Source organism: Hemitrygon akajei, chromosome 2 (genome assembly GCF_048418815.1).
Source record: "Hemitrygon akajei chromosome 2, sHemAka1.3, whole genome shotgun sequence".
NCBI lineage: Eukaryota > Metazoa > Chordata > Chondrichthyes > Myliobatiformes > Dasyatidae > Hemitrygon > Hemitrygon akajei.
Window position 1 is genome coordinate 180,280,232 of NC_133125.1, and position 27,156 is coordinate 180,307,387.

At 45.0% G+C, this 27,156-nt stretch overlaps 1 protein-coding gene across 1 annotated transcript; it reads right to left on the reverse strand.

Annotated features, from left to right (window-relative positions):
- Positions 1-1,681: 1,681 nt before the first annotated feature.
- LOC140718931 (zinc-binding protein A33-like) lies at positions 1,682-26,537 on the reverse strand. The gene is made up of 6 exons (XM_073033234.1): positions 26,090-26,537; positions 25,911-26,006; positions 19,306-19,539; positions 18,653-18,675; positions 18,447-18,565; positions 1,682-3,905 (listed from the first exon to the last, which is right to left on the reverse strand). Exons 1-6 carry the CDS (start codon positions 26,498-26,500, stop codon positions 3,373-3,375), a joined length of 1,416 nt encoding a protein of 471 aa, XP_072889335.1. The 5' UTR covers positions 26,501-26,537; the 3' UTR covers positions 1,682-3,372.
- Between the last annotated feature and the right edge of the window lie 619 nt (positions 26,538-27,156).

A 27,156-nucleotide genomic window follows, 5' to 3' on the forward strand; every position in this document is an offset into this window, starting at 1 on the left:
CAAAGAATTAACCTTCTGGGAGTCTTGCATGGGACTCTTAAGTCTCTCTGCACCTCTGATATTGGAACCATCTCTTCATTTAGATAATAGTGCAGGCTAGTTTTCCTTTTACGAAAATGCATTATCGTGCATTTCCCTACACTGTGTTCCATCTGCCAGTTTTTTTGCCCATTCTTCCAATTTGTCTAAGTCCTGCTGCAATCACATTGTTTCCTCAGCACTACTTACCGTTCCACCTATCTTTGTGTCATCTGCAAACTTTGCCAAAAAGCCATCAACTCTATTATCTAAATATAGTATTAATAGTAAGATTTGGCAGTGTGGAGGATCAGAGGGATCTTGGGGTCCGAGTCCATAGGACGCTCAAAGATGCTGCGCAGGTTGACTCTGTGGTTAAGAAGGCATACGGTGCATTGGCCTTCATCAATCGTGGGATTGAGTTTAGGAGCCAAGAGGTAATGTTGCAGCTACATAGGACCCTGGTCAGACCCCACTTGGAGTACTGTGCTCAGTTCTGGTCGCTTCACTACAAGAAGGATATGGAAACCATAGAAAGGGTGCGGAGGAGATTTACAAGGATGTTGCCTGGATTGGGGAGCATGCCTTATGAAAACAGATTGAGTGAACTCGGCCTTTTCTCCTTGGAGCGACGGAGGATGAGAGGTGACATGATAGAGGTGTGTAAGATGATGAGAGGCATTGATCATGTGGATAGTCAGAGGCTTTTTCCCTGGGCTGAAATGGCTGCCACAAGAGGACACAGGATAAGGTGCTGGGGAGTAGGCATAGAGGAGATGTCAGGGGGTAAGCTTTTTCACTCAGAGTGGTGAGTGCGTGAAATGGGCTGCCAGCAACAGTGGTGGAGGCGGATATGATAGGGTCTTTTAACAGACTTGGATAGATGCATTGAGCTTAGGAAAATAGAGAGCTATGTGTAACCCTCAAACACAAGGAAATCTACAATTGCTGGAAATTCAAGCAACACACACAAAATACTGGTGGAACTGACGTCATGACGAAGGGTCTTGGCCCTAAACGTCAACAGTGCTTCTCCCTATAGATGCTGCCTGACCTGTTGCGTTCCACCAGCATTTTGTGTGTGTTGCTATGTGTAACCCTAGTAATTTCTAAGGTAGGGACATGTTCAGCACAACTTTGTGGGCCAAAGGGCCTGTACTGTGCTGCAGGTTTTCTGTTTCTATGTTTTCTATGTAAATCATTGACAAACAAAGTGAAAAGTAGCGGTCCCTGGGGAACACCGCTAGACACTGGCCGCCAAATGGAAAAAGCCCCTTCATTCCCACTTACTGCCTCCTGAATCTCAGACAATACTCTATGAATGCCAGTAGCTTCCCTGTAACAAAAGATAATTTTTCAGTTGTTTGTTTGTTTGAATCCAAGGGTCAATGAACTAAAAATGAACAGGAAATACTTGAAAGCCACAGAGGGCCAGGCAGCATTTGAATGAATTCCAGAAGTTGTCATCAACGTGGAACGCAAACTCAATTTCTCTCTCTGGATCAGCTGTTATTTTCCCTGCATTTCCTGGGGATGAAATGGGTCCAAAACAGAATAACTGATTCTGTGTGGAAACCGGTTGGGATCCTGGCTCGATTTGTCTCATAAATTAGAGGAAGAGCTCCTCACACTCCGTCAGGGCAGACTGGAAACTGGTTCAATGTTCAAAATTCAAAGTAAAATTTATTATTAGAGTACATACATGTCACTACATACAACCCTGAGATTCCTTTTCTGTGGGTTTACTTAGCAAATCTATAGAACAGTAACTGTAAACATCCAGAACTGTAAACAGTAAACAAACTGTGCAAATAATAAATAAATAGCAATAAACAACAAGCATGAAATAACAATATAACAGAGTCCTTCAATGAGTGTAGCTATCCCCTTTTATTCAAGAGCCTGATGGTTGAGGGGTAGTAACTGTTCTTGAACTTGGTGGCGCGAGTCCTGAGGCTTTTTATAAACAATGGAACAACACTGGCTATCCTGCAGTCCTCTGGTACCCAGTCAATATGTGGGATTCTCAGTCACTAGGTAGAAAGTTAAAATCACCGACTATAACATTATATTTGTTGCTACAATCTGTGATCTCATTACAAATTTGTTCCTCTAAATCCCCAGGATGGTTGGCTGGTCTGTAATATAATCCCATTAATGTGGTAAGACCTTTCTTATTTCACAGCAGCAGTCGACCACACCCCTCCCAGTACGCTACAATATCATAATTCCAGGTGTTGATCCATGCCCTGAGCTCATTCCCCTTTCCTACGGCACGTCATTTATTGATATTTACACAGCTCAGATACCAGTTACACCATGCTCAACCTTCTGATTCCTGACTCGGTCTGAGGTCTTACCAACCTCTATCTCAACAACTTCTCCACTAACTGTTCTGGCACTCTGGTTCCCATCCCCCTGCAACTCTAGTTTAAACCCCACCATGCAGCATTAACAAACTTTCCCACAAGCATATGAATCCCCTTCCAGTTCAGGTGCAAACAGTCCCTGCTGTACAGGTCCCACCTCCCCTGGAAGAGAGACCAATGATCCAGAAAATTCATGCCCTCCCCCCCTACACCAATTACTTAGTCACAAGTTAAACTGTATCATCTTCCCAGTTCTAATGTCCTGCCCTTTAACTTGGCACCGAATTCCCAGAGTTCCCTGTGCAGGACCTGTCACTTGTCATACCCGTATCATTGGTACCTACGTGGACCACGACATCTGGCTGTTCACCATCTCACTGAAGAATGCTGACGACTCGATGTGAGATGTCCTGGTCCCTGACACCGAGAGGCAATATACCATCCGGGGATATCATTCTCACCCACAGAACCTCCTCTCGGTTCTCTGAACTGATGAACCCCCTATCACACAGCACAGCTCTTCTCCCGGTTTCCCTTCTGAGTCACAGAGGCAGACTCATTGCCAGAGACCCTACGCGGTGACTTTCCTCTGCCAGGTCATCCCCACAACAGTATCCAAAGTGATATAACTGTTGTTGAGATGTTACCTGACACGCTGGGATTCTCCGGCGTTTTGTGTGTTACCACCACTACATGTCCCGTCTTTCCAAGATTCACTCTGACTCCCTCTTCCAGTCAGCACCACCACCATTTGCCCCAGTTACCCTGTCAGTCCCGGTGGACTTTAGCACCCGGGGGAGCCGGGGAGCTCAGGACCCGCCGCCCGCGGCTGCTGCTGAATCCGCAGTGTTTCTGTTCCGTTGACGGATGCGGTGAACGAGTTAAAATTAACGGATCGATAATTCTCACATCGTGTTTATTTCACTCTCCGCACATTTATATTTACACTGATTTACTCCTGACGCCGGTCCCGGACCCGACCCGTTTACAGACCCGGAGCGGAACCGGAGCAGATTCTCAGCCACTCGTTTTCATATCCAATCGAGAATGCAGGATAAAGTTTCCCCGTGAATTTATTCCCAGTGAAGGTGTGGAGATGGGACTTGGTCTCCGCGTTGTAAAATGAAACTGTCCCGGACTCGTAACTGAGATAAACTCCCACCCTCCCGGGGATGGGACCAGCATGGAGACGGGACTCAGGGGAGGTGAGAACCCACATCCCGTCATCTTTCCGCCTGATTCTCCAGAATCCGGTCTCCGGACTCCGTGTGAACTTTCCCTTCCTCTCCACAGACTCTGCGGCGACTCCCAGACCCCAGCGCCGATTCCTCGTCACCTCCACCTCCCAGTAATGTCTCCCCGATGTGAATCCCTCCGATCCCAGCACAGCAACCCAGCCTGTGAACCTCTTCCCGGTGTCAGGGAGATCCCTCCGGGTCCCGGTCCGTCTCACACTCTTCCGATCCTCAGACACCTCGAGCAGCAGATGCGCCATTTCCACATCCAGGGTGACAGAGACTGGGGGGAGAAGCAGAGAATTCAGCCCAAGATCTTAAGGCACAAACTAACGGAGATGGGAGTAGACTCTCACATGGTGGATTGGATAGTGGACTACTTGACAGATAGACCTCAGTATGTGCAGTTGGGAGACTGTAGGTCTGACACGGTGGTCAGCAGCACAGGAGCGCCGCAGGGAACCGTACTCTCTCCGGTCCTGTTCACCCTGTACACATCAGACTTCCAATATAACTCGGAGTCCTGCCATGTGCAGAAGTTCGCTGATGACACGGCCATAGTGGGGTGTGTAAGGAATGGACAGGAGGAGGAGTATAGGAAACTGATACAGGACTTTGTGATATGGTGCAACTCAAACTACCTGCGTCTCAATATCACCAAGACCAAGGAGATGGTGGTGGACTTTAGGAGATCTAGGCCTCATATGGAGCCAGTGATCATTAATGGAGAATGTGTGGAGCAGGTTAAGACCTACAAGTATCTGGGAGTACAGTTAGACGAGAAGCTAGACTGGACTGCCAACACAGATGCCTTGTGCAGGAAGGCACAGAGTCGACTGTACTTCCTTAGAAGGTTGGCGTCATTCAATGTCTGCAGTGAGATGCTGAAGATGTTCTATAGGTCAGTTGTGGAGAGCGCCCTCTTCTTTGTGGTGGCGTGTTGGGGAGGAAGCATTAAGAAGAGGGACGCCTCACGTCTTAATAAGCTGGTAAGGAAGGCGGGCTCTGTCGTGGGCAAAGTACTGGAGAGTTTAACATCGGTGGCTGAGCGAAGGGCGCTGAGTAGGCTACGGTCAATTATGGAAAACCCTGAACATCCTCTACATAGCACCATCCAGAGACAGAGAAGCAGTTTCAGCGACAGGTTACTATCGATGCAATGCTCCTCAGACAGGATGAAGAGGTCAATACTCCCCAATGCCATTAGGCTTTACAATTCAACTGCCAGGACTTAAGAACTTTTTTAAAGCTATTATTAATGCTTTTTGAGTTAGTGATTTAGATGCATATCATATTCTTATTGAGTTAAGTATTGTATGTAATTAGTTTTTGCTACAACAAGTGTATGGGACATTGGAAAAAAGGTTGAATTTCCCCATGGGGATGAATAAAGTATCTATCTATCTATCTATCTAGAATTAGAGAGTCCCCGGGGATCGGGGGGAGACTCGGGCAGCGCGGGCCCGGGATCGGGGGAGAGGCCGCTGAGCCTCAGGCAAAGTCGGATGGACGACAGGAACCTTTCCTGGGGTTTTACGGCAGATGGACAACTAAAACATTCCCGAGGTTTTTCCTCTGGGATGGTGAGCAGAGTTTTCCCGGATCAAAACACACAGAATCTGAAGAAATTCAGTGGTTTAAGCAGCAGATGTGGAGTGAGATCGACTGTAGTTGTTTTACATAAGAACATAACAAATGGGAGCAGCATTAGGCCATCCGGCACATTGAGCCTGCCCCACCATTCAATAAAATCATGTCCGATCTGTCCGTAAACTCAGCTCCATCTACCTGCCTTTTCTCCATAACCCTTAATTCCCCTACGATGTAAAAATCTATCTAACTGTATCCCTTAGTTCTAACTGTATCTATCTAACTGCCCCACCATTCAATAAAATCATGTCTGATCTGTCCGTAAACTCAGCTCCATCTACCTGCCTTTTCTCCATAACCCTTAATTCCCCTACGATGTAAAAATCTATCTAACTGTATCCCTTAGTTCTAATCTCACTTACCAATGGAAACAACTTTCCTAATTCTATCTTATCTATCCCGTTCAAAATTTTGTATGTTTCTCTAAGATCCCCTCTCATTCTTCTGAACTCCAGAGAGTATAGTCCCAGGCGACTCAATCTTTCCTCATAGGTTAACCCCTTCATCCCTGGAATCAACCTGGCGAACCTCCTCTGCACTGCCTCCAAAGCCAGTATATCCTTCCTCGAGTATGGAGACCAGAACTGCACAGGTGCAGCCTCACCAGTACCCTGTATAGTTGCAGTATGACCTCCCTGCTCGTGAAATTAATCCCTCTAGCAATGAAGGTCAACATTCCTTGTGCCTTCTTAATAACCTGTTGTACCTGCAAGCCAACTTTTTGTGATTCATGAACAAGCACTCCCAAGTCCCTCTGCACAACAGCATGCTGCAATCTTTCACCATTTAAATGATAATCTACTCTTCTATACTCAGGAAGGGAAAGAAAGACGGGGGATAGCCGGTGGAAACTGGTGTGAGGAAGGGGTGGAGCAACACTGGATCCAGATGAGGATGTGCTGAGTCAACACTGGAAGCATTTAAAGAGGAGGTAAGACAGGCTTTTCGGCCGAATTTACTTGTGCTGAGCAACTTGTTTCAGTGAGCTAGTCCCATTTGCCCATTATTCCTTTAACCCTTTCCTATCCACGGACCAGTTCAAATGTCTTTAAAAGTATTTAACAGCACCCACCTCTACACTTCCTCTGGCAGCCTCCTAAGCTCCAGGGAAATTTCCAGCCTATCCAGCCTCTCCGTATAACCCAAGCCCTCCAGTCCTCAATGGCCAACAATTTTAGTGTCCTCCACAAACATACAAAACATGTCACCTACTCCCACTTCCAAATCATTAATAAGAATGATGATAAACAGTGGACCCAGCACCGATCCCTGCAGAACATCACTGAACACAGGCCTCATCCCACGCAATTCTGTATCCTATTGGCCAGATCGTACAGTATCCCATGTGATCTAACTCTCTGGAATATTCTACCATAAAGTACCTTGTCAAATATCTCGCTAAAGTCCATGTAGATTTTCTCTACTGCATTTCCATCATCCATTTTCTTCATCCATTCAGAAAGCCAGGCTGGGTATCCCTGATTCATCCTTGGCTTTCCAAATGAATATAGATCTTGACTCTCAGAATCCCCTCCATCAATATACCCACCACTGACGTGAGGCTCACCAGTCTGTACCTCCCAGGCTTTCCCCGACAGTCTATCTTAAATAAATGTTCAACAATAACCACCCTCCAGTCTTCTGGCCCCTCACACGTACCTATTGATGATACACATATCGGGACGAGAGTCCGAGGCGAGGACAGTAAGGACCCAATGCTGGAGTGTCCAAGAGTAGAATCGATACACGATACGAGACTGAGACAAGGATCCAGAGGCCAGCTGACAACTGAGCACCAAACCTTCTTCATCCACTGACTTTTGTGCTAATGGCAGCTCGCACCTATCAGTACGGTGCATTACTGCCACCTACTGGACTGGAGTATGATAGGAGCTGTCATGGGGATCAGGTCCTGCCACCCCCAAACCTCTCTAAATTAAAAAGTTCACCAGGGCCCGACATGACTTATCCATTCCTGCTTCAGGTGCCAGAATATCCTGCAGCCTAGGGACCTCAGATCTACCCAATAATTGATTAAACAGCTTCCTACGTTATGCCGAATATCTGGGGCACAACATGATGCATGTTCCACTGTTTCTGGTACCTTTAAAAAATGACAACTTATTCCCATACTTACCAGCAACTGCCATAGTGGAGAGCAGATCTGTGTGTCCTAACCTCAAACTCGCCAACCACGCATCTTCCCTCTTATTCCTTCCCAAATGGTGCCTCCCCTGAACTCATCCACAGCTGTCAATCCCAGGGGATCATGGGTTTGTGCCTCTGGTGGACTGTGTCCTCTCCAGGGTGCAAGGCTGGGTGGGAAGATTTGAAGAACCGGCTGTTGCCCATGCAGTGGGTTCCCCGCTCCGCGTCACTGATGTAGTCCAAGGGAAGGGCAAGCACTGATACAGCTTGGCACCAGTGTCATCACAGAGGTTGCCAGAGTGAGGTTGTAAACATCAAACTGCCTTAGGGACCCAGTTCAGGATTTCTTCCTCAGGGTTCACTCCCGAAGCCTCTCCCATGGGTGGGTTTGGCCGCAAGGCAGTGGAGGTTAAAAATCAGAGTTTTCCTTCTCCTGGCCGTCCAATGTTGATGGGCCCCACCTCCCCGAAGCAACTGGTTTTGAGGAGCCAGTGGTCTGCATTTGCCCCTTCCTTTGGCATTGGGAACAGTTCTGCCGGGCCAAGAGTTGGACTTGGTTGTCAGAGGCTGTTAGAGACGCAAGCCATTTGGAACGCTTTATAAGTAACAGGAGCTTATCCCCACTATCCCCAGCTATGACAACTTCAGGAACCTCCCCGGACTGATGGAACCAAATTATAATGTTACCACCCAGTCCCACTGCTATCCCACAAATTCTGCCTTTTCTCATCCCAACAATCTAATACAAGATTTGGCTTCATACTTCCCTATATTGACTATAATATCTACCTCTGACTTAGTAAGTGCTGGCTTTGCTCTAACGTCTGTCCTTTCATTACCCGATACACCCAGATGTGCTGGGATGCAACAAAACTTCACTACTATTCCCACTCTCTCCAGAACATACAAATCGTTGTACACGTCCATCAACAGATCAGGTCTCCTTGAACGCTTCGTTTCCAAACTCTGCAGTTCCGAGGCAGCGTCTGAGCAGATCACAACTCTTTTTGGCTTAACTTGTTCTACCCATTGCAAACTAATGATAATGGCCATAAATTCTGCCGTATCGACAGATAATCCACCTGTCAGCCTTTTCCCTTCTCAACATTAATCCAGGGGATATTTATCCAGAGCCACCCATTACTAACTGAGTCAGTAGAACCATCTGTGAAAATAGGCAAAAGGGAAAAATACTGCTGCCGTAAATGACCAGACACCCTCTCACCACCCACAAGACCCTGTCTATCCCCCAGTAACGACAAATCTATTTCCACGTCTGGAAATTTCCAAATTTGTACTCCTGGCCCTGCCATTGTTGGGCTAATCTGCAAATTGACAAGACCATACTCCCGCACCTATTCCCTACTTGTCCACCCAAAATATTCACCATCTCTGTTAGTATATCTCCAGCAATTCATTAAAACCAAATTCATCAAATGGGACGTCCCACACCTTACTATGAAAGTCCCCTATGCAAGATTCAAATTTTCACTCTGCTGGTCAAGAGGCATCTCTCCCAGTTCAACCCCAAATGCATCTCTTGGTGTGGTCTGGAATGCTCCACTACAGATTCTCAGTGTCTTGACCTGCAGGAAATCCCACCAAAATAAAACCGAACAAGCTGCCTCCCTATAAATCACATAGGGTTGTAAATTTATATAAATTATATAAATCATATAGGCAATCAACAGGATTGTCGGGGTGAGAGATTTTAATTTCCCAAATATTGATTGTTATCTCCCTAGAGCAAGGGGTTAAAATGGGGTGGAGTTTGTGAGGTGTGTTCAGGAAGGTTTCTTGATACAATACGTAGATAAGCCTACAAGAGGAGAGGCTGTACTTGATCGGTATTGGGAAATAAACCTGGTCAGGTGTCAGATCTCTCCAGAGGGGGGAGCATTTTGGAGACAAAACTAGGTAATGATAGAGATCTAGAAGATTATAAGGCTAGCAGGAAGGAGTTTAAGAATGAAATTAGGAGAGTCAGAAGTGGCCATGAGAAGGCCTTGGCAGACAGGATTAAGGAAAACCCCAAGGCATTCTACGAGTACATGAAGAGCAAGAGATAAGATGTGAGAGAATGGGACCAATGTAGTGTGACAGTGGAAAAGTGTGTATTGAACCGGAGGAGATAGCAGAGATACTTAATGAATACTTTGCTTCAGTATTCACTACGGAGAAGGATCTTGGTGATTGTAGGGATAACTTACAGCAGACTGAAAAGCTTGAGCATATAGATATTAAGAAAGAGGATGTACTGGAGCTTTTGGAAAGCATCAAGTTGGAAAGTCACCGGGACCAGACAAGATATATCCCAGGCTACAGTGGGAGACGGGGGAGGAGATTGCTGAGCCTCTGGCGATGATCTTTGCATCATCAATGGGGATGGGTGAGATTCCAGAGGATTGGAGGGTTGCAGATGTTGTTCCCTTATTCAAGAAAGGGAGCAGAGATAGCCCAGGAAATTATAGACCAGTGAGTCTTACTTCAGTGATTGGTAAGTTGACAGAAGAGATCCTGAGAGGCAGGATTTATGAACATTTGCAGCGAATAATATGCTTAGGAATCATCAGCATGGCTTTGTCAAAGGCGGGTCGTGCCTTACGAGCCTGAATGAATTTTTTTGAGGATGTGATTAAACACAATGATGAAGGTAGACCAGTAGATGTAGTGTATATGGATTTCAGCAAGGCATTTGATAAGGTACCCCATGCAAGGATTATTGAGGAAGTAAGGAGGCATGGGATCCAAGGGACCTTGCTTTGTGGATCCAGAACTGTTTTGCCCACATAAGGCAAAGAGTGGTTTTAGGCAAGTCATATTCTGCAAGGAGTTCTGTGACCAGTGGTGTGCCTCAGGGATCCCCTTCTCTTCGTGATTTTTATAAATGACCCGGATGAGGTAGTGGAGGGATGGGTTAGTATATCTGTTGATGACACAAAGGTTGGGGATGTTGTAAATTGTGAGGAGAGCTGTCAGAGGTTACAGTGGGACATTGATAGGATGTAAAACTGGGCTGAGAAGTGGCAGATGGAGTTCAACCCAGATAAGTGTGAGGTGGTTCATTTTGGTAGGTCAAATATGATGGCAGAATATAGCATTAATGGCAAGACTCTTAGCAGTGTGGAGGGTCAGAGGGATCTTGGGGTCCAAGTCCATTGGACACTCAAAGCTGCTACGCAGGTTGACTCTGTGGTTAAGAAGGCATACGGTACATTGGCCTTCATCAATTGTGGGATTGAGTTTAGAAGCTGAGAGGTAATGTTGCAGCTATATAGAGCCCTGGTCGGAACCCACTTGGAGTACTGTGCTCAGTTCTGGTCGCCTCATTACAGGAAGGATGTGGAAACCATAGAAAGGATGTTGCTTGGATTGGGGAGCATGCCTTTTGAGAATAGGTTGAGTAAACTTGGCCTTTTCTCCTTGGAGCGACGGAGGCTGAAAGGTTAACTGATAGAGGTGTATAAGATGATGAGAGGCATTGATCGTGTGGATAGTCAGAGGCTTTTTCCCAGGGCTGAAATGACTAACACGAGAGGGCACAGTTATAAGGTGCTTAGACGTAGGTACAGAGGAGGTGTCAGGAGTAAGGTGTATTTTCTGCAGAGAGTGGTGAGTGCATAGAATGGGTTGCTGGTGAGGGTGTTGGAGGTGGATATGATAGGGTCTTTTAAGAGACTCCTGGATAGGTACATGGAGCTTAGAAAAATAGAGGGCTAGGTGACCAGGGAGGTAACCTACCAGGGAGAAGGCAATTCTCAATTTAGTGTTGTGTAATGAACTTGATAAGGGAACTGAAGGTAAAGGAGGTAGTGACCATAATATGATAAGTTTTAATCTACAATTTGAGAGGGAGAAGGGAAAATCAGAAGTGTCAGTATTACAGTTGAACAAAGGGGACTATGGAGCCATGAGAGAGGAACTGGCCAAAGTTGACTGGAAGGATACACTAGCAGGGATGACAGTGGAACAACAATGGCAGGTATTTCTTGGAATAATACAGAAGGTGCAGGATCAAACAACACACACAAAATGCTGGTGGAATCCTTCGTCCTGACAAAGGGTCTCGGCCCGAAACGTCGACAGTGCTTCTCCTTATAGATGCTGCCTGGCCTGCTGTGTTCTACCAGCATTTTGTGTGTGTTGTTTGAATTTCCAGCATCTGCAGATTTTCTCGAGGTGCAGGATCAGTTCATTCCAAAGAGGAAGGAAGATTCTAAGGGGAGTAGGGGGCGACCGTGGCTGACAAGGGAAGTCAAGGACAGTATAAAAATAAAAGAGAATAAGTATAACATAGCAAAGATGAGCGGGAAGCCAGAGGATTGGGAAACTTTTAAAGAGCAACAGAAGATAACTAAAAAAGCAACACGAGGAGAAAAGATGAGGTACGAAGGTAGGCTAGCCAAGGATATAAAGGAATATAGTAAAAGCTTTAGGTATGTGAAGAGGGAAAAAACAGTTAAGACCAAAGTTGGGCCCTTGAAGACAGAAACGGGTGTGTTTATTATGGGGAACAAGGAAATGGCAGACGAGTTGAACAGGTACTTTGGATCTATCTTCACTAGGGAAGACACAAACAATCTCCCAGATGTAATAGTGGCCAGAGGACCTAGGGTAACGGAGGAACTGAAGGAAATTCACATTAGGCAGACAATGGTGTTTGGTAGACTGATGGGACTGAAGGCTGATAAATCCCCAGGGACTGATGGTCTGCATCCCAGGGTACTTAAGGAGGTGGCTCTAGAAATCGTGGATTTTGGTAATTGGAAATTGGTAATCATTTTCCAATGTTCTATAGATTCAGGATAAGTTCCTGTGGCTTGGAGGGTAGCTAATGTTATCCCACTTTTTAAGAAAGGAGGGAAAGAGAAAACAGGGAATTATAGACCAGTTAGCCTGACATCAGTGGTGGAGAAGATGCTGGAGTCAATTATAAAAGATGAAATAGTGGCACATTTAGGTAGCAGTAACAGGATCGGTCCCAGTCAGCATGGATTTACGAAGGGGAAATCATACTTGAATAATCTTCTGGAATTTTTTGAGGATGTAACTATGAAAATGCACAAGGGAGAGCCAGTGGATGCAGTGTACCTGGACTTTCAGAAATCCTTTGATAAGGTCCCACATAGGAGATTAGTAGGCAAAATTAGAGCACATGGTATTGGGGGTAGGGTACTGACATGGATAGAAAATTGGTTGGCAGACAGGAAGCAAAGAGCAGGGATTACCCTTTCAGAATGGCAGGCAGTGACTAGTGGGGTATCGCAAGGTTCGGTGCTGGGACCGCAGCTATTTACAATATACATTAATAATTTAGATGAAGGGATTAAAAGTAACATCAGCAAATTTGCAGATGACACAAAGCTGGGTGGCAGTGTGAAATGTCAGGAGGATGTTATAAGAATGCATGGTGACTTGGACAGGTTGGGTGAGTGGGCAGATGCATGGCAGATGCAGTTTAATGTGGATAAATGTGAGGTTATCCACTTTGGTGGCAAGAACAGGAAAGCAGATTACTATCTGAATGGTGTCAGGTTAGGAAAAGGGGAAGTACAACGAGATCTAGGTGTCCTTATTCATCAGTCACTGAAGGTAAGCATGCAGGTACAACAGGCAGTGAAGAAAGCTAATGGCATGATGGCCTTCATAACAAAGGGAGTTGAGTATAAGAGCAAAGAGGTCCTTCTGCAGTTGTACAGGGCCCTGGTGAGACCTCACCTGGAGTACAGTGTGCAGTTTTGGTCTCCAAATTTGAGGAAGGACATTCTTGCTATTGAGGGAGTGCAGCGTAGGTTCATGAGGTTAATTCCCGGGATGGTAGGACTGTCATATGTTGAAAGATTGGAGCGACTGGGCTTGTATACAATGGAATTTAGAAGGATGAGAGGGGATCTGATTGAAACATATAAGATTATTAAGGGATTGGACACACTAGAAGCAGGGAACACGTTCCCGATGTTGGGGGATCAGAACAAACATCTCCAAATGGGGGCCAACTATTTCTTCCTGAGCTTCCCACGATGTCCTGGGATACACTTGATCAGGACCTGGGGATTTATCGACCTTTCTGCATTTTCGGACCTGCAGCACATTTGCTTCTGTAATGTGGTAGAAAATGAGGTCGGTCATCTTCTGTAACACGGGAGAATTGAGGACCCTGTGGAACTGGCACAGAAGAGGAGTTGAGGCCTGGGACAGGGAAGGTTGAGAAAGATATCGGCCAAATGCTGGTAAATGGGCTGATGGGTGATCTGTCAGAAATATATGAGGTTATGAGGGGCATGGATTGAGCAGATGGTTGAAATTGTCAATATTATTTGCGTAATATTCTGAGTAGGTACGTTCCAATAAGACAAAAAAAGGATGGTAGGATATAGGAACCGTGGTGTACAAGGGCTGTTGTAAATCTAGTCAAGAAGAAGAGCTTACAAAAGGTTCAAAAACCTAGGTAATGATAGAGATCTAGAAGATTATAAGGCTAGCAGGAAGGAGCTTAAGAATGAAATTAAGAGAGTCAGAAGGGGCCATGAGAAGGCCTTGGCAGACAGAATTAAGGAAAGCCCCAAGGCATTCTACTGGTATGTGAAGAGCAAGAGGATAAGATGTGAGAGAATAGGACCTATCAAGTGTGACAGTGGAAATGTGTGAATGGAACCGGAGAAGATAGCAGAGGTACTTGATGAATACTTTACTTCAGTATTCACTACGGAAAAGAATCTTGGTGATTGTAGGGATGACTTACAGCAGACTGAAAAGCTTGAGCATATAGATGTTAAGAAAGAGGATGTACTGGAGCTTTTAGGAAAGCATCAAGTTGGATAAATCACTGGGACCAGACGAGATGTATCCCAGGCTAATGTGGAACGTGAGGGAGGAGTTTACTGAGCCTCTGGCAATGATCTTTGCATCATCAATGGGGATGGGAGAGGTTCCCAAGGATTTGGAGGGTTGCAGATGTTGTTCCCTTATTCAAGAAAGGGAGTAGAGATAGCCCAAGAAATTATACACCAGTGGAACTGGCACAGAAGAGGAGTTGAGGTCTGGGACAGGGAAATGATGACAGGGAAGGTTTAGGAGGATGCGGGCCAAATGCAGGTAAATAGGCCGAGGGGTGATCTGTCAGAAATATATGAGGTTATGAGGGATATAAATTGAGCAGATGGTTGAAATCTTTTTCCCAGAGGAGTGGGATCAAATACAAGAGGTCACATGTCTGAGGTGGGAGGAAGGAGTTTAAAGGCGAGTTCATTTGAACAGTGAGTGGGTGATGTTGGAACTTGCTGCCAGAGGAGGTGATGGAATCAGATACAATCACTGTGTTTCAGACACACTCAGACAGACACTTCAATAGACAAGGCACAGAAGGAGACTGGCCTAATGCCGGCCAATGGGATGAGTATAGACGGGTAAATAGGTTAGCACAGAATTGATGGGTGGAAAAGCCTGTTTCTGTGCTGTTAGACGATGACTCTGTGACATTAAATGAACTGAATGACTGAGACCCCACAGCCTCCGGTGCAGAGAATTCCAAAGATACTCCATCCTCTGAGGGTTCACCCATCCTGAGACAGTGACCCCTGACCCTCGACTCCTCAGACAGGGAAAACATCCACCCTGCATCCTGTCTGTTGAACCCGGGAAGAATTTTGTGTTTCCCTGAGATCTCCTCTCATTCGTCTGAACAGAGAACATAGAACAGTACGACACAGGAACAGGCCCTTCACTCAATGTGACCGTGACTGATCGATACCGGCATCAATTCCTCTTCTGTACCAGATCCCCAAAACCTCAATCTCTCAATCTTTCAAAAGTCTTTCTAACCCCACCTTGAATATATCCAGTTATCAGGCCTCACAGTATCTGCTGGAGGAACTCAGTGGGTCGAGCAGTATCTGTGGGAGAAAAGGGACTGTCGACGTTTCAGATCTAACCCCTACATCAGGACTGGGAGTGGAGAGGGGAGATGGCCAGTACATAGAGGAGAAGGGGAGTGATGAGACAGGAGTCTGAGGTGACTGTGGACTGAGGAGGGATGACAGGCAGGTTGTTCCAGGTAGGTGAGGGATGGGGTGTGGCCTGGAGTTGGGAGACAGACACAGAGGATAAAATGAGAGGGAGATGGAGCAAGGAGAGTGTGTGAAGGAATCTTGTCAGTGAAGGAGGTGATAATGGGAACCATTAGGAGAGAGAAGAATGGCAGAATGAATCAGAACCGGATGGGCCATGGTGAGAAGTGTGTGGATGAACTGTTAATGCAAATGGAAACAGAAGATCTTTGTCCCCTTTGCCACAAACCCACCTCCACCACCCCATCACCCACATTCCACTCTCAGTCCTGATCCAGGGTGTCAGCCCATTCAGGATCAATGTGGTCATTGATATCTGGAGTCACAGGAGATGGGAGAGTCCGTTTATGTATTTTACATGGGGACGGGTATGGGGGTTGGGAATTAAGACAAATGAGTTGTTATGTCTTGGAACGTATCCATATTACAAAAGAGGAATGTAGATGGGATTCACAATTAGCTTGGCCACAGAAGACAGAGGTCTGTGGTGGAGGAGTGTTGTTCTGTCTGGAGGTCTGTGACCAGAGATATTTCACAGAGTTCAGTGTTGGTAACTCTGTTGTTGAGTGATATATGTAGCCTGTACACTTGAATTGGCACAAATTTGGTGGAGTTGTGGATAGTGAAGATGATTGTTGAAGGATACAATAGGACATAAATCAGTTAGAGATCTGGATGGAGAAACGGCTGATGGTGTTTAACCTGGAGTAGTGAGCGAGGATACCTTTTGGAAGGTTAAATGTAAAGGAAAGTTATAGAGCAGATGGAAGGACCCTGGGAACATTGATGACAGAGGGATATTAAAGTCCAAGAGCACAGCTCTGTCAAGTGGCAACACAAGTGCAGAGTGTGCTCAGGCAGGAGTAGGACAAGCTTGTCTTCACCAGTCAGGGCATTGAACGTGGAAATTGGCAAGTCCTGTTGCAGCTAGTGAAACTTTGGTCAGGCCTCTCAAGAGACTAGAGAGGCAGGAATCTGATGCAGGGTCTCCACCTGAAATTTTGACCATCTCTTTGTCTCTGCAGACTCTTCCTGACCTGCTGAGTTCCTCCAACTGCTTGTTTTTGGCTTTGGAGTATTATTATTATTAAAAATAATAATAATATATTGTCCCAATAGTAATGTCTACAACTGGTATTATCCTTAAGTCACCACATCATAGCACTAAAAAAATCAGGCCTGCACAGGAATATTTCTGTAAATCTTCGGAAGGCCCCAATACTAAACACCACTAGAATAGTCTGAAAGTTCCTAGCAATTAGTTTCTTTAAGGAACAATCTGGAGCCACTGTGGAGGGAAGTGGTTTTAAGTGAATATTTCTCATCTGTATTTCCCAGGGAGAAGGTCACGGAAACCAAGGAATTGAGGAAAATAAGTTCAGGAAATGACATTTTGGAACATATCATATTACAAATGAGGAGGTGCTGGTGAAATCTCGACCGAGGTCAATGTTGGTTGGTGTGTCCGGGCTCAGTCCAAAAATGATTCAACGTAAACACAAAGAAATCTGCAGATGCTGGAAATTCAAGCAACACACAGAAAATGCTGGTGGAATGCAGCAGGTCAGGCAGTATCCACAGGAAGAAGTACAGTCGACATTTCGGGCTGGGACACTTCGTCAGGACTAACTGAAAGAAGAGATGGTAAGAGATTTGAAAGTGGGAATGGGAGGGGGAGACCCAAAATGACAGGAGAAGACAGGATCGGGAGGGATGAAGCTGAGAGCTGGAAAGTTGATTGGAAACACAGCTGGAAAAGGGAAAGGATCATGGGACGGGAGGCCTAGGGAGAAAGAAAGGGGGAGTGGAGCACCAGAGGGCAAGGAATGATTGTGAGAGGGAGAGAGAATAAAGAGAGAGAGAAAATGTCAGTCCTGACGAAGGGTCTCGGCCCGAAACGTCGACAGCGCTTCTCCCTATGGATGCTGCCTGGCCTACTGTGTTCTACCAGCATTCTGTGTGTGTTGTTTGAATTTCTAGCATCTGCAGATTTCCTCGTGTTTGCTCGAGAGAAAATGTGGTGGTTTCATAACAACAGTGAGACTCGCGAGTCCAGCAGGGGGCAGACCTGTGTCTGCAGTCACAGACAGGTCAGACAGGGTCAGTGGCTCACGAGGGTCTCGTGTGCATCTTTCTGACAATACTGGAGACCACACCAATATAAGCTTTATTTTATTTAGAGATACAGTACGGAACAGGCCCTTCCAGCCCAACAAGCCACACTGAGCAGCAACCCAAAACTTTTTGACACTAGTCTAATCACAGGACAATTTTCAATGTCCAACTAACTTACGAACTGCTACATTGTTAGACTGTGGTCCTTACATACAGCCCTGGAATTGAACTTGAAATCTGACACTCAGAGCTGGAATAACTTTGCACTAACCACTACGCTACAGTGCCTGCCATTTATTCCCTATAATATCATTAAATCAATATTACTTCCACAGTTTATGTGGTCGGATTCACACTCGTGTCCTGTCGGGTTTGTACCGTCTGGATGGAACCAGGATGCAGTGTTTAATCTAACAGTCCCGTGTACTTTATATTCTTCTATGACAATTTATTTACCCCTAGACATTGATAGAGCTTGTTTCTTATTGTTGATTATTATTCCTACACTTCTAGGTTTATTATTGCTAACCTATTTTATATGTATATTTGTATTATTGATACTGTTTTGCTTATTTTACTAATAAACACCTTTAGTTTTCGATACCACCAGACTCCAACGGATTCTTCTATTTCTGCTGGTCTGTCAACCCAGTTACGGGGTACGTAACAAATCTACCAGTCCTGTGTACTGGTTGTATTGTGCCCCTGTGTCGGTGTGTTCAGGGGTCTGAAACTGGAATAAAACTACAGTTCCCCTTCAGTCCATTGTTACAGACAATCTTTGCTTCTAATTCTAATGAATTGTGTCTCATAAACATGGACAAATGAATCAGTGTAAGTTTTACCTCGATTAATGGTATCAAGTGTTTCTCTCAAAGCTGAGTTCAATAAATAGAGCTGATCGAATTTTTCAACCAGAAGGGCACCATCTGTCACTGACAATTGCTGGAGGTTATCACTAATTCTGCAAATACAAAATTGTTGGTTATGAACTGCAATTTTGAACTAGTTTACAAATCCATACAGAGATTCAGCAAAGAGCATATCTTACCTCCTCTTCTGACGAGTTTCCTCCTGAAATAAATAAAACACAAATCTGAACAGACTGAGACTTACAGTCCTCATCCTGAATTTCATACAAATCATTACAAGATGTTGTAAATGCACATTCCTACAGTCACACACATGTACAAACAACACAGAACGACTTGGTAAATGACAAGGAATATTTCTGAAAATGTAAAGAAACAATGTAGGTTTCCCTTAATTCTCTAATCTAATGGAAAGCACATTTACCTATTGATGATAAATCTGATGTGTGGGTCACATTCTGGAATTGATCCTTTGTTCTCACTGATTGACAGAGAGACCGTCTCACCCACGGTACCAGACACACTCACAGCATGTGACTGGGACTGGATATTAATGTGAGTTTCAGGGATATTTGATACGGGAATTGAGGAAACAATCACCAGTTCAGTGTCATGTTCAGAGTAACTCATTCACAAAAAGATTGCAGATGGTCCTGTGACATACCGATATTGTGGAAGTCCAGTTTTGGGACAACAACAGTCCTGAACTTCTGAAACATCTTTTTGTCTTAAATCAGTTTACAACCATTTGTAAATGTCACAGTTACTTCAAATATATTGATCCCAATTTTGTCTATCTTTACAAAAAGCAAAAAGAAATATAATCTCTCACCTTGAGAAATATCACACTCTCTTTTTGATCCATCTGTTCCTGTAACCTTGAGATCTCCTCCTGAATAGAATTTAAATTCTTTTGAAGTTCTCGAAGATTTTTCTCCATTGGATTTAGAATCCTCTCCTCTTCTTCCCTGAGATCTCTGAGTATACGCTGCTCTTTCTCAGTGAGAATCTGGTGCAATTCAGCAAATTGTGATGTGACGTGGGACTGAATGATGTGTGACTGTTCCTGTCAAGTGAAAGGTGAAGATTAATTTACTATATTCCTTTGATATATTTCCTTCTGACATGGAAGGTGTGTGTTCAAATCATCAAATATATATTGGTTCTCAGAACAATCCCATCAATCCCATTTCCTCATGTTATCCTGAACACATTTCTCCCTCATGTGCCCATTAACTCCGACCTGAGTTACATACCCCGTTTCAAGCTCAAAGTTCAATGCAAATTTATTAGCAAAGTACAGACGTGTCACCATGTACAACCCTAAGATTCCTTTTCTTGCAGGTAGTCACGTTAAATACAAGAAACATAATTGAATCAATGAAGGACTGTACCCAACAATATCAATGTGCAAAGAAAAAGCAACAAATGTCCAAGTACAAGAAGAAAGAAAAAAATCCATAATAATAAATAAACAAACAATAAATACAGAGAACATGAGATGAAGAGTCCTTGATCATCCCTGGACTCACTTTACACCGCACGCTGTCGGAGCGGTGCTGCCAGGATAATCAAAGACACAACCCACCCAGCCAACACACTTTTTGTCCCTCTTCCCTCTGGGAGAAGGTTCAAGAGCTTGAAGATTCGTACGGCCAGATTTGGGAACAGCTTCTTTCTAACTGTGATAAGACTGCTGAACGGATCCTGATCGGTATCTGGGCCGTACCTTCCAAATATCCGGACCTGTCTCTCGTTTTTTTTTGCACTATCTTAGTTTCCCTTTTCTATTTTTTATTTATGATTTATAATTTAAATTTTTATTATATTTACTATCGACTTGTAGTCCAGGGAGCACGAAGCACAGAATCAAATATTGCTGTGATGATTGTATGCTCTAGCATCAATTGTTTGGCGACAATAAAGTAATGTGGTAAATCTAGTTCAGTGGGAGCAGTTCAGTAATGGGGTGAGTGAAGTTATCCCCTCTAGTTCAGGAGCCTGATGGTTCAGTGGTAATAACTGTTCCTGAACCTGGTGGTGCTGGTTCTGAAGTTCCTGTACCTTGTTCCTGATGGCAGCTGTGAGAAGAGAGCGTGGCCCAGGCGGTTTGGGTCCATGATGAAGGATGCTGTTTTCCTGCGACAACGCTCCAAGTAGATGTGCTCAATAGTGAGGAGGGCTTCACCTGTGATAGACAGGGTCATATCCACTTCTTTTTTGTAGGTTTTACTGTACAACGGCATTGGTATTTCCATATCAGGCCACAATGCAACCTGTCAATATAGTCTCTACCACACATCTATAGAATTTTGTCACAGTTCTAGATGTCATGCCAAATATACACAAACTTCTAAGAAAGTTGAGGTGCTGCCATGCTTTCTCTGTAATGGCATTTACATGCTGGACCCAGAATAGATCCTCTGAAAAATATTAACACGTAGGAATTTAATGTTGCTGACCCTCTCCTCCTGTGAGATGCCAATGACGACTGGCTTGTGGACCTCCAGTTTCTTCCTGCTGAATTCAATAATCTTCTCCTTGGTCTTGCTGACATTGAGTGAGAGGTTGTTGTTACGACACCACTCAGCCATATTTTACACGTCCCTCCAGTATCCTGATTTGTCAGCACCCTTCATTCGCCCAATGACTGTGGTGTTATCAGCAAACTTAACTATGGCATTGGAGTTGCACTTCGCCTCCCAGTCATAATGTGAGTAGAGCAGGGAGCTAACACATAACGTTGTGGTGTTCCTGAGCTGGGGGAAATGGTAGAGATATTTTTACTAAACTGAATTGACTGGGGTCTGAAAATTGAGCATCTAGTTGCACAAGGATGTATTGAGACCTAGGACATGAATTTTCTGTCAGAGTGCTTGGGGATCGTGAGTGAACAGCCCTTTTCAAGTCCAGCCACAAATTCTCAATTGGATTGAGCTCTGGACTCTGACTTGACTCTGACTCAAGTCTCCCGCAAACTCAAGGGGAGATTTCATGTGAGTTTTTTCCCCACAGTGGCTTTTACTTTGCCCCTCTCCCATAAAGCTGTGACTGGTGAAGCACCCGGGCAACAGTTGTTGTATGTGCAATCTCTCCCATCTCAGCCACTGAAGCTTGTAACTTGCCAGACCAGAATGTTACTGATCTGATTCATCCAGGTTTCTCGGAGGGAAATTCTAAATTATTCTGTGTTGCACTCGTGTGCAGCTGCTTTTATAAAGTCTATGATAGCCGTGATTTATTAACTCAGATTGTCTGTTAAGTCTTTGAACTCAGCCAGGTCTACCAACTTTAGCAATCCTGCAGCCGCTCCTCAGTCTCCCGCAACTATCTTGTTGTTGTCCTTATCTCTGGAGTCTTGCTCTTTGGCCTCTACCTGGATGCAGGTAGGAGGAGGACAGCCAAGTGATCAAATTTCCTGAAATTTCTAGGCATGGAATGGTAAGTTTTCCATCATATTGTGACAGTGGCAAGAGTGTTGGGACCCCTGGGGCTGTAGGTGATATATTGATGATAATTAGGCAGAGTCTTTTTTGAACAAGCCTAAGGCAACGTCCACACTACACCAGATACACTGGATTCATTAGTTAGGGGAACGGACAGGAGGTTCGGTGGGTGAGAACGAGATTGCCAGAACATAAGTTCCCACCCGGGTGCCAGGGCCTGGGACATCCCAGTTCGAGTCCTGAGCATTCTTGTGTGAGGGTGAACAGCTAGAAGTCGTAGTTCATGTCAGTACCAATAACATAGGTAGGATGAATGAAGAGATTCTGCAAAGGGAGTTCCGGGAGTTAGCTGCTAACGTAAAGGGCGGGACCTCCAGGGTTGTGATCTCAGGATTCCCCATGCCACATGCTAGTTTTAGACATGACAGAGTGGGAGGGATTAAAGGAGGGGTGGTGTTACTAGTCAGCGAACACGTCATGGCAGTGCTCCATCAGGATAGACTGGGGAACTTGACCAGTGAGGTGCTATGTGTGGAGATGAGATATTAGAAAGATATGACCATGCTAATGGGGATATATTAAAGACCACCCAACAGTCTGAACAAATTTGTTGCAAGAAACACAAGTTTGTTGTAGCAGGTTATTTTAACTTTCCACACATTGACTGGGAATCCCATACTGTAAAAGGACTAGATGGGACAGGGTTTGTCAAGTGTGTTCAGGTAAGTTTCTTTCATTAGTATGCAGAAGTCCTGACAAGAGAGTGTGTGATTCTGGATCTGCTGTTAGGGAATCAGACAGGGCAGGTGACAGAAGTTTGTGTAGGGGAACACTTTGGATCAGGTGACCACAAAGCCATTAGTTTCAAAGTAAATATGAAAAGAGATCTGCCTGGTCCACGGGTTCAGATTCAGAATTGGAAAATGACCAGTTTTGATGGTATCAGAATGATCAGCAAATGTGGACTGGGGCACTCTGTTTTCCAGCAAAGCTGTACTTGGAAAGTGGGAGTACCAAGCTTGTATGCACCTGTCAGGATAAAACACAAAGATAACAAGTGTAGGGAACCTTGGTTTCTGAGGGATATTGAGGCCCTGGTTATGAGAAAAGAGGAGGTGCATAGTAGCTATAAGCAAGGTATAACTGAGGTGCGAATGGGTGCAAGAAATGCAAGAGAACATTTAAAAAATAAATCAGGAAGGCAAGAAGCAGGGATGAAATTGCTCTAGCAGACAAGGTGAAGGAGAACCCCAAGGGATTCTACAGGTATGTTAAGAGCATAAGGATTGCCTGGGACAAAACTGATCCTCTGGAAGACCAGAATGGTAATCCACGTGTGGAGTCAAAATGGATGGGAGAGATCTTAGATGCATTCCTTGTGTCTGTATTTCCTCGGGAGATGGATACAGAGTCTATACAAGTGAGGCAAAGCAGCATCAACTTCATGGACCCGGTACAGATTACTGAGGAGTAGTTGTTTGCTACCCTGAGGCAAATCAAGGTGGATAAATCCCCAGGGTCTGACAAGGTGCTCCCTTGGACCTGACAGGAGGCAAGTGCAGGAATTACCAGGATTCTAGCAGAGAGCCTTAGTGCCAGAAGAGATACCAGAGGATTAGAGGATAGCCAATGTTGTCCAACTATTTATAAATGACTCTGAACAGAAACCAGGAAATTATAGGACGTTGAGTCAGACATCAGTTGAGGGAAAGCCATTGGCACGTTCTCTAAGGAACCAGATACAAGTATTTGGATTGACATGGACTAATAAAGGACAGTCAGCATGGCTTCGTGTGTGGTAGGTCATGGATAACAAATTTTATGGACTATTTCTAGGAACTAGCCAGACAAGGTGATGAAGGTGAGGCAGTGCATGTTGTCCACATGGACATTAGAAAGGCATCTGACAAGGTCCCCCATGGGAGGTTGATCAGGAAGGTTCAGTCACTCAGCATTCAGGATGAGGTAGTAAATTGGATTAAACATTGGCTTGGTGAGAGAAGCCAGAGTGTGGTAGTATTTAAATGAATTGAATTGACTTTATTTCTTATATCCTTCACATACTACATGAGGAGTAAAAATCTTTACGTTACGTCTCCCACTAAATGTGCAAAGTGCAATCCACGTTGTTGTTGAGTGTTGCCTCTCTATGACTGGAGGCCTGTGACCAGTGGTGTACTACAGGGGTGCAATGGACTTCTAGCATCGTAAACCAGTGAGTTGTTTGTTATGTCTCCCCTCTCGCTGTGAAATGGAGACACCTCTTTCTCACTTATTAGGGACAGAGAGAGCCTGTGCTATGTCGAATACCAGGTGAACGAGTCGTCTCTGGGGAACTGCAAATCTGTATCTTTGCTGTTGCTTTGCTGAACGCTTGAGTGCTCGGTGGTGGGTGCCAATGCTTCTTTTTGCTTGTGGGGTGGGGGAGGGAAGGATGGGGGGGATTGTTGCTTGCTGCCACTTACACACGGGAGGGAGGGGAGTTTGGAGGGACTTTGGGGTTCTAACATTTAACTGTCATTCATTCTTTGGGGGCACTCCTCTGCTTTTGTGGATGGTTGTGAAGAAAAAGCATTTCAGGATATATATTGCGTACATTTCTCTGACATTAAATGCACCTTTGAAAACCTTTGATAATGTTGTTAACTGGATCAGCAAATTTGCAGATGACACCAAGATTGGGAGTGTAGTGGACAGTGAGGACAACTATCATGGCTTCCAAAGGGACCTGCATCAGCTGGGAAAAGGGCTAAAAAATGGCAGATGGAATCTAACACAGACAAGTGTGAGGTTTTGCATTTCAGTGGGACCAACCAGGGCAGGTCCTACATGGTGAATGGTAGGACACTGAGGAGTGTGGTAGAACAAAGGGATCTGGGAATACAAGCCCATGATTCATTGAGAGTGGTCACAGGTAGACAGGTTCATCAAGAAATCTTTTGGCACATTTACCTTCATAAATCAATGATTTGAGTCCAGGAATTGGGCTGTTATGTTGATGTTGTACAAGACATTATTGAGGCCTAATTTGGAGTATTGTGTGTAGTTTCGGTCACCTATCTACAGGAAAGATGTCAACAAGGCTGAAAGAGTACAGAGAAAGTTTACAAGGATGTTGCAGGGTCTGGAGACCCTGAGTTCTCAGGAAATATTGAACAGGTTAGGACTGTATTCTTTAGAATGGAGAAGATTCAGAGGGGATTTGATAGAAGTAATTAAATTATGAGAGGTATAGGTGGGACAAATGCAAGGAGGCTTTTTCCACGGAGGTTGGGTGGGAATACAACCAGAGGTCATGGTTTAAGGGTGAAAGGTGAGAAGTTTAGGGAGCTAATGAGGGGAAACTTAATCAGTCAGAGGGTTGTGAGAGTGTGGAATGAGCTGCCAGCACAAGTGTTCCATGCAAGCTTGATTCAATGTTTAAGAGAGTTTGGACAGATACATAGATAGTAGGGATATGTAGGGTTATGGTCCAGGTACAGGTCAATGGGTGTAGACAGTTTAAATTATGGAGTAGATGGGCCAAATGGCCTGTTCCTGTGCTGTACTTCTCAATGACTCTCAGCCTCTATGACTCTGTGTTTCAGCCTGGCTTGGAATGCTCCCCTCCTCCCTCTCTTTTGGCCATGACCATGAACCTTCGTCCACTTAAACATGCCAGAACTGCATGTTTGACACGGAGTGAGAGTAATTCAGAAGAAATATATTTATAAGTTTTGTCAGCAGCCCACAGAACGTTGCTGAGGATCACCGGTTCAATCTTTGAAGTGGTTAACAGAGTTAACTACAGGAACCGGTTAATCATTCAAAGAACATGTCTGTGAGATGTATCTGAAACTGTTGTGATCACAGGGAGAACATGCAAACTCCACACAGACAGCACCAGATGTCAGATTGAGCCCAGGTCACTGGATCCGCGATACTCAGCTATTCTACACTAAGGGAACAAATCCACACAACAATATCAGAAATTCAGCTCAGGAATTCTCACCCGAACTTCGGAAATCTTCTCCTTCTGTTGCTGTTCCATTTCCTCAAAGTCTGCTTTGTTTTTTGTGAGAGAGTCGAAGGAAGATTTAACCCGATCCTGGGAATTAAAGAGTGAATAGATTGGACACAATACATACATGGCACAACAGAAACAGACGAGCGAAAGTGGTTTGTTTTTACCTTGTAGACTTGAACGGCTTCTTTAACCGGCATGAAGTTGTGAGACTTGTGTTCCCGCGCAGCCGCACAGATCAGGCAGATCAGTGTCTTGTCCGTCTCACAAAACAGCTTCAGCTCTTCCTCATGTTCCTCGCAGTAACGTTTACTCTCCTTCTCTTTCGGATTCAGGTTTAGTTTTCGAGCTTTCTCAGACAGATTTGCCAAGGCCCGATTGACCTTTAGGGTGCGGTCTGCAATCTCCTCTCTACATTCCGGGCAGGAGTTTCTCTCCTGCCTTTCCCAACACTGTGTGATGCAGGAGCGACAGTAGTTGTGTCCACAATCCAGAGCGAGAGGTTCAGTGAAGAAATCCAGGCAGATGGGACAAATTGCCTCCTCGGTTAAACTCTCGACCTGTCCTTTCGAAGCCATGTTCAGTCCCAGTACTTCCTGACTCAGAATGCTTTCACTTTCGGGGAGCTGCTGAATCCCTGCAGTACCGGGACTGTCCACTAGAGGCGCCGAGTCTCAGTGATGAACAGTCCTGCTGAAGGGTTTCGGCCCGAAATATCCACTGTACTCTTTCCCATAGATGCTCCCCGGGCTGCTGAGATCCTCCAGCATTCTGTGTGTGTTGAACGAACGTCATGTTGGTGCAAGTGTTCAAGGTGAAAGAATTGCAGCCATTTCTACATCAGGGTGGGATCAGAAACAATATAAATCAGAATATCAAAGAAACAGAGAAGAGCCTGGTTCATTGCAAGACAGGACTGAAAGGGACAATTCCTGAAAAGCGATACAGTTTTCAGATGAGTATCTCAACTCGAAACATTGGCTGTCGATTTCCATCTGGAGATCCCGCCTGACCCGTTGATTCCCTCCTGCTAATTTTTTGCTCGAGGACCAAGGAGAGTCAGACTAGGGTGTAAAACAGTGGTTAAGTGTAAACTTACAGCATCTAGTAAATAAGTTAATGCCACGAAACTGGAGATGGGAACGGAATATTGTGTTGTGAGGAGACAGATGCCGGGGGCGATGACCGAGATGTGGCTGCAGGAGAAAGCACAGGACTGGACATTATACATCAC